The 7,640-nt window shown below is 44.9% G+C and overlaps 1 protein-coding gene and 1 long non-coding RNA gene across 2 annotated transcripts; both read left to right on the top strand.

Moving 5' to 3' along the window:
- The first annotated feature begins 356 nt into the window (after window positions 1–356).
- LOC127424769 (uncharacterized) lies at window positions 357–1,532 on the top strand. The gene is made up of 3 exons (XR_007894517.1): window positions 357–400; window positions 684–799; window positions 1,406–1,532. It is a non-coding gene; the product is annotated as an uncharacterized LOC127424769 (long non-coding RNA).
- Window positions 1,533–2,871: 1,339 nt separating this feature from the next.
- LOC127424752 (uncharacterized) lies at window positions 2,872–4,556 on the top strand. The gene is made up of 5 exons (XM_051670188.1): window positions 2,872–3,042; window positions 3,167–3,279; window positions 3,386–3,533; window positions 3,606–3,724; window positions 3,817–4,556. Exons 1-5 carry the CDS (start codon window positions 2,958–2,960, stop codon window positions 4,120–4,122), a joined length of 771 nt encoding a protein of 256 aa, XP_051526148.1. The 5' UTR covers window positions 2,872–2,957; the 3' UTR covers window positions 4,123–4,556.
- Window positions 4,557–7,640: the final 3,084 nt, after the last annotated feature.

Below are 7,640 nucleotides of genomic sequence, written 5' to 3'. Positions count from 1 at the left end.
TCAAACAACTTCTCCTTCTCTCACACCCCTCGACACACCGGTAGGTGTGGGGGAACATGTTTGCTCATTCATAACAACTGGACTTTTTCACCACAATCTTCACTATGTAACAATACTAGTTCTGAATTCCATGCTATTACTACAATGCAACCCACAAAAATACATGTTGTAATCTATCGCCCTCCAGGTCAGCTGACAAACTTTCTTGAGGAGTTGGATGTCCTGCTGTCCTCCTTGCCGGAGGATGGTAGGCCACTTGTGGTTCTTGGTGATTTCAACATACACCAAGACAAGCCCCAGGCCACTGAATTGAATACTCTCCTGGCCTCGTTTGACTTGGAAAAACTACACACCACAGCAACTCACAGATCGGGCAAACAGCTGGACCTCATCTTTACACGTAACTGTACCAACTCAAATATTCTTGTTTCTCCTTTACATGTCTCTGATCACTACTTTGTTCAATTCAACATGACCCTCCCATCTACATTAAAACAGACTCCACCTTTGGCTTCCTTTCGCCGTAACCTCCGTTCCCTCTCACCCTCTCACCTTTCCACTGCTGTCTCTACCATTCTTCCTACACAAAATGTATTTACCATGCTTAATGTAAACACTGCCACAGACACACTAAGCTCTACTTTAACAACCTGTCTAGACAACATCTGTCCTATCTCCTCTAGGCCAGCACGTGCTACACCACCCAGCCCCTGGCTGTCTGACGTCCTTCGTGAACATCAGACTGACCTCAGGGCAGCTGAGAGGAGATGGCAGAAATCTAAAGATCCAGCAGATCTAGGTAAATATCAGTCGCTGCTTGCAACTTTTTCAGATAACGTTAAATCTGCAAAAACCTCCTATTACCAGAACAAGATCAACAGCACCACAGACACTCGCAGCTTGTTTAGAACATTCAACACACTTCTCTGCCCTCCCCCTCCACCACCAGACACATCACTGACAGCAGATGCCTTCGCCACATTTTTTACTAATAAGGTTACAACCATCAGCAATACATACTCAGCACCACACCCTGTCAAACACCTGTCTCCTGTATGCAACTCTTCTGTCTCTATGTTCTCTCCTCTGACTGACACTGAGGTCTCTAAACTCCTCCTCTCCAACCACCCCACCACCTGTTCCCTTGACCCCATTACTTCTCACCTTCTCCAGGCCATTTCTCCGTCCATCCTACTTGCACTCACACACATAATTAACACATCTCTACTTACAGGCACTTTTCCCACTACATTTAAGCAGGCTCGAGTAACCCCACTGCTGAAGAAACCCACACTTAATCCCACACAAATAGAACACTACAGACCAGTCTCTCTCTCTCATCCCATTCATGGCAAAAACACTTGAAAGGGCAGTTTTCAATCAAATCTCTGCCTATTTCTCACAGAACAAGCTGCTGGATGACAATCAGTCAGGCTTCAAAAGTGGACACTCCAACGAGACTGCCCTGCTGTCTGTCACTGAGTCACTGAGATGGGCAAAAGCTGAATCCAGATCATCAGTCCTGATTCTGCTGGACCTTTCTGCAGCCTTTGACACAGTCAACCATCAGATCTTACTCTCTACCCTCTCCTCGCTGGGCATCACAGGAACTGTGCTTGACTGGTTTAATTCCTATCTCTCAGGTAGGTCCTTCAAGGTAGCCTGGAGAGGTGAGGTGTCCAAGCCACATCAGCTACTTACTGGGGTACCTCAGGGATCAGTGCTTGGCCCACTTCTCTTCTCTATATACACAACATCACTGGGACCCATCATTCAGGCACATGGTTTCTCTTACCACTGCTATGCTGATGACATGCAACTCTACTTGTCTTTCCAGCCAAACGACACCACAGTGACTGCTCGAATTTCTGCCTGCCTGGTGGACATCTCGGCCTGGATGAAGGAACACCACCTGCAACTCAACCCAGCCAAGACTGAACTCCTTGTCTTTCCAGCCAACCCTGCTGTTGAACACAATATCACCATGCAGCTGGGTGCAACTACAGTAACACCTTCCAAATCGGTCAGAAATCTAGGGGTAACCATCGACAACAGACTAAATTTCACAGACCACATCTCAAAGACTGCAAGATCATGTAGATTTACACTCTACAATATCAGGAAGATAAGACCCTTCCTCTCTGAACATGCCACACAACTGCTTGTCCAGTCACTTGTCATAAATAGACTGGACTACTGTAACACTCTCATTGCAGGCCTCCCTGCATGTGCAATTAGACCCCTCCAAATGATCCAGAATGCAGCAGCACATCTGGTCTTTAATGAACCAAAGAAAGCACATGTTACACCACTCCTTGTCTCTCTCCACTGGCTGCCGGTTGATGCACGTATCAAATTCAAGGCTCTGATGCTGGCATACAGAACAGTCACTGGGCCTGCTCCAGCATACCTCAAATCATTTATGCAGAGCTACGCGCCCACTAGAAGCCTGCAGTCGGCTAAGGAACGTCGCCTTGATGTACCAACACAAAGAGGCACCAAAACACTTTCCCGGACTTTCAGCTTCATCATACCACGTTGGTGGAACGACCTTCCCAACTCCATCCGTGAAGCTGACTCACTCTCTGTCTTCAAAAAAACGACTAAAAACACATCTTTTCCATGAGCACTTAACCAGTCATTAAATAAATTTTTTTTTTTAAATAAAAATTAAAAACATTTCTGTTGCACTTTATTCTGCTTTGAATACTATTATGATGCTAGTGATACTTTGTAATACAGCACTTTTCATACCACTGTCTCCTAAGATGATTCACTTATGTTTTCCTCTTTTGTAAGTCGCTTTGGATAAAAGCATCTGCCAAATAAATAAATGTAAATGTAATATACAAGATAAAATTGAGATGCAAGCTTAAAAGGTTTCCTTTTTTATTTTTTTGGCTAACTTGTTCTGATTTTAAGCATGGTTCCATCTTGCTGAGACTAAGTTGAAATAAATGGCTCCCTCTGTGCATTGTGGTGATGATGCTATGTCCCTGCGTGTTCCAGGGCCAAGAATGCCACACTTGATGGTTGATAGAGGTGAGAGAACATTATGCTCAATAATGTTTAACTTCCTCCCTAGCCCTTGAACAACCTGAGCAATATGTTTCAGTGTGACCTTGCTCTTTAAATTGTGCTGTGACTTGTTATGCCTTCCACTCAGGAGAGGGGTCTCCAGTGCCTTTGTCTGAAATGCCAGCCAGCTGTGGTTTCTCAGTGAAGCGGGTATGCAGAGATGTCTCATTTATTGCTCCATACCGTAATGTCCGAAAACAGGTAAGTGAGTAGGTGGCAAAAGTGTTCTGTGGCTTGTCTCAAACCATGTTTTGCCAATTGTTCTCGCATGAGGTTGTTTTCAAGGACACCTATCCATCTCTGACAGGGTGGAAGTTATGTTCTGCCGCTGATTATAATGGAGGCACCAGTGCAGATGTCTTGTCCTGTGACTCCATCCCTCCCTACAGTCTCTTGCTTCCCCTCTGGCATGGTTTTCTCACTTGGAGTAAGGACAGATAATGTTCAAATTCAAGGTAAGACACTTTATTCTTGAGTTCTTTCTAGTTTATTAAAGTCCATCTTGAACCCCTCTTTTTCTGCTTTAGATGGTGGATCGTGGCAGCCTCTGCTTCTGATGTACTCTAAATGTGGGTTCACTTTGGACCGTACTGGTGGCACAGTGGTTGTCACCGCACCGTTCACAGGAAGCTGTTGGGAAATTAAGGTAACCTCACTCAACTGAGAGCCCTCTTGTCAGCCCATCTGTATTAAATTGCATTATGCAAGTCTTTTCTTAATGTTCTTGTCTCCCTCCAGGATACTGACAGGCAACTCACTATACTGTCTGGTGACCGAGAATTGACTCTCTTGTCCTTTGACACTGCCAACAACTGCCCCTACAACTGTTCCTGCACCTCCCCCTACTGCAACTATGTTGCCCCTACAGCCCCAGTTACTGTCCAAGACCCTGTTAGCATGCCCAACCACCATTTTACCCTTTCCCGATTGGAAAACCATGGTGGCATTTTCTCCATTTCCATTCAGAACCTGTGCCTACTACCCAAGCTCCTCCACCCACAACTACGACTACTACAGCTACAACTGCTCTTTATGACCCTGTAACCCAACAGCCCATTTTCCCTCATTATCTCATGCCAGTGTTTGATCCATATTACTTCCACCATAGTTATCACATTGGAGCACCACACCAGCCAGGCTGGCACCCAATGTTTCCTTTCAACTTGAGCCCAGATACTACGTCTCCTGCACCCATCATCCATTGCCATGGCTGCTCTGCCTGAGTATGAGAAATGTACCAGTTGCCCATGTTTCATAGCCCTGTCAAATACCCCTTCATGTCCCAGTTTCCTCCGCATCAATTTTTTGTGCCTCGTGGCCCTAAGCATGTGCCTTGTGCCACACGGTCACTCTTTGCCTACAGGTCTCATAGACAGCAGCTCAATGCTTAAGTGTGGATGTGTACAAAGTTACTTTATTGTTCCTGAGGGAGAAGAATAACATGTGAATATGAAAATACAAATAATGTGTAAGCCTAATAAAGCTTCATGAGACTCCAATACTGCATTTTGTCTTATGCTGATGTTTTACAGTGGGTAAACACAAGTGTTTTAGACTTGGTATCTGCAGTGCCATTACTTTATTTCCCTTGGCTTCTCAGTCAAGGTTAGTATTACAATTATGATTCCTAAACATTACAAAATAATGTGTGCAACTTGTCCTTGGGCTGTAAGTAAAAACAGGACTGAGTCCCCAAGCATTTATCATTAAAAGATAGTTTCATTTCAGAATATTACATGGCACTTACTGCAGTTAAAACTAATGCACAGATAAATATTAACATAGCTTACTCAAATACTTGTATATTGTCATATCAGACTTTAATTCTTATCTGCTCATCTGATATAGGGAAGAATACTTAATATGGGACACACAATGTTCCCTTTACACATACGTTCAAAGCATTAATTTAATCAATAGGCTTGGGATTGATGCTTTTTTCACACATCAATAATCAGAGTTTTCCAGATGATAATCAATATTTCAATATAAATAAGGCTAATCATTGCACAATAGTTTTTGTCTCTTCATACATATTTTTCAACACAATTTAAAAAGTGAAGTGTGAGCAGCAGGGTAACTTAGAGGGGGTCACACACCGAAAGCTACTGGTGGATGACATGGTGCATTCTAAAAGTACAAACAATAATTTTCTATAAAGGTATGCACACCACCTCCGCCACTCAGCATCTCTCTGCATCACCCAGCTATGACTCTGAGAGCTGTTCAAAATTGTTCAGCACCACGGAGTGCAACTCGCATAGTTTTCCATTAAATTTGACCCAAATCATTATAAAAAGACATAGATTATTTACTCTAGCCATCACTGGATGATACTGTAGCTTGTGTACATGTATCTTTCATTTAGCCTACACAATATATTTTCAGTTACAAGTATGTCTTTTTGTGGTTTGACAGCTTGAATGAAACCTATTCAAGGCTACATACAGAGAAATGGAGTAAGAAACATCTCCATTTCTAACCGTCCTGTTTATGCAGTTTCACCAGTTTCATACACTAACCTGCTTACTCATCAGCATCACTCTTTTGTGTGTATGGTGACTATATTCACAACTTTGTACTGCCACATGTACAGCATCAACATGTCCATCAGTATTAAGTACAGTAAATGTTATATCACTCCATTGTTGTTTCCCAAAGCTTTTATGCGAGACTACATTACACGGAAGGCCGAAACTGAAAGTGAAATGTAAAGCACACAAATTAGGCTTCTTATTTAAATGTCAGCTAATGTTGATATATATCGATGCCTCAAAAAAGCATAGAGAAAATAACGTGCCGATCAATAATCAATGTATCGATATTTTATGACATTCCTAATAATCAAACAATAATATAACTAATATGAATCTTATTCCTTTACTTATATACTATCCATATAAATTTGAACATTCATGAACAAATTTCTAGTGAGTTCATGTAGTGCAAATGTACCACTGCATGACACTACGCCTATTCACCAACTACACACAACCAGCCATCCAGGGCAGAATCAGCCAGAAATAAGCTGGAGACCTAATGTATAGATCTTTCCATTGTTTGAAGCTTTAAAAAAATATCCTTCACTTTTCAAACAATCTCTTTTAGTATTTTTCTGGTTCCCTATCTGACACTCACTCGACGTTGTGTCGATGTAGTGACACTAGGGGTCACTCTTGGGAGCCCCAAACACCTCTGCTTTTTGAAAAAAGGCCAATGGGAATTGGCGAGTGGAATTTGCATGCCACTCCCCCGGACATAGGGGTATAAAAGGAGCTGGTATGCAACCACTCATTCAGATTTTCTCTTCGGAGCTGAGCGGTTACATTCAGTGCACTGAATTCAATTCTCCCTACCGTTCACCTCAAACTGCTGGATTTTATGGCATATTTCAGCGGCTTCTCCCACTCTGCACCCGTGGAGTGCAGAGAACACCCCTCGGCGCTTCGGTAAAGCAAAATAAAAGAGTATATTCTAAAAGAGTATATTTTCAATCTTAAAAGAGCGGCACACACGGAACGTCTTTTTAAAGATGCCTTTCCGTTTGTGTGTTATTCCTGGTTGCGGTCGTTATCTCTCCACTTCTGATGGCCACGATCGCTGTCTTACGTGTCTGGGTGCTGCCCACACGGTGACATCATTCGTGGATGGGTCTTGTCCTCATTGCGAGAACATGACCATGGCAACATTGTTGTCGCGGCTTGCCTTCGTAAGAAAGCAAGCTACCCCAGTGGCTCCCCACCTCGGTCCTTCTACTTATGGGTATGAGGCCGCGTCGGTTAGCACTGGGGCCGATTTGGGGACTTCAGTAGGAGCACCTCCACCGGGTAACCTCCCACGGACCTCCCATTCCTCAGCACGCTCGCTTGCCCCGGTCAGGCTCTCGGATGAGACCGCTGGCTCGTCTCAGGGAGATTTCGACCTCTTATTCATGGCCCGGGAAGACGATGAGTTATCGAGCACAGCATCGGAGAGCGGGCTCATCCAGTCTGACACGGAGGCTTCGGCTGGGCTTCCTCCTTTGGGTATGGTCGCCCAGTCTCAGGCCGACATGGAAATGACGGACATGCTTTCCCGGGCAGCCGCGAGCGTCGGGCTAGAGTGGAACCCTCCACTCTCCCCTGAACCCTCGCGGCTCAATGATTGGTTCCTGGGCCCGGAGTGCCGCTCACAGCTATGCCCCGCCCCGGTCCCTTTCTTCCCAGAAGTGCATGAGGAGCTGACAAGATTGTGGGGGGCACCTTTTACTACCCGATCCCGATCTTTCAGCTCCCCTGCTCTCACTACCCTCGATGGTGGGGCAGCCAAGGGGTATTCGGTGATTCCCCCAGGTGGATAAGGCGCTCGTGGTGCACTTGTGCCCGCTAAGAGCCGCCACCTGGCATGGGAGCCCGAAGCTCCCATCCAGGGCCTGTAGGTTTACATCGTCTCTGACGGCTAAGGCCTACGGTGCCGCTGGACAAGCTGCCTCTGCTTTGCATGACATAGCTCTCCTGCAGGTACACCAAGCCAAGGTGCTAAAAGAGCTGCACGAGGGTAGTTATGACCCAGGATTGATGCAG

This window comes from Myxocyprinus asiaticus, chromosome 33, assembly GCF_019703515.2.
Source record: "Myxocyprinus asiaticus isolate MX2 ecotype Aquarium Trade chromosome 33, UBuf_Myxa_2, whole genome shotgun sequence".
In the NCBI taxonomy this organism is placed as follows: Eukaryota; Metazoa; Chordata; class Actinopteri; order Cypriniformes; family Catostomidae; genus Myxocyprinus; species Myxocyprinus asiaticus.
This window is presented reverse-complemented; position numbering and strand designations above follow the sequence as displayed.

Coding starts and splice junctions, on each gene's coding strand:
- LOC127424752 (XM_051670188.1), top strand. CDS start 2,958: ATGGCTCCCTCTGTGCATTGTGGTGATGATGCTATGTCCCTGCGTGTT. Junction 3,534..3,605: donor AGATAATGTTCAAATTCAAG/GTAAGACACTTT, acceptor TTTCTGCTTTAG/ATGGTGGATCGTGGCAGCCT. Junction 3,725..3,816: donor GAAGCTGTTGGGAAATTAAG/GTAACCTCACTC, acceptor GTCTCCCTCCAG/GATACTGACAGGCAACTCAC.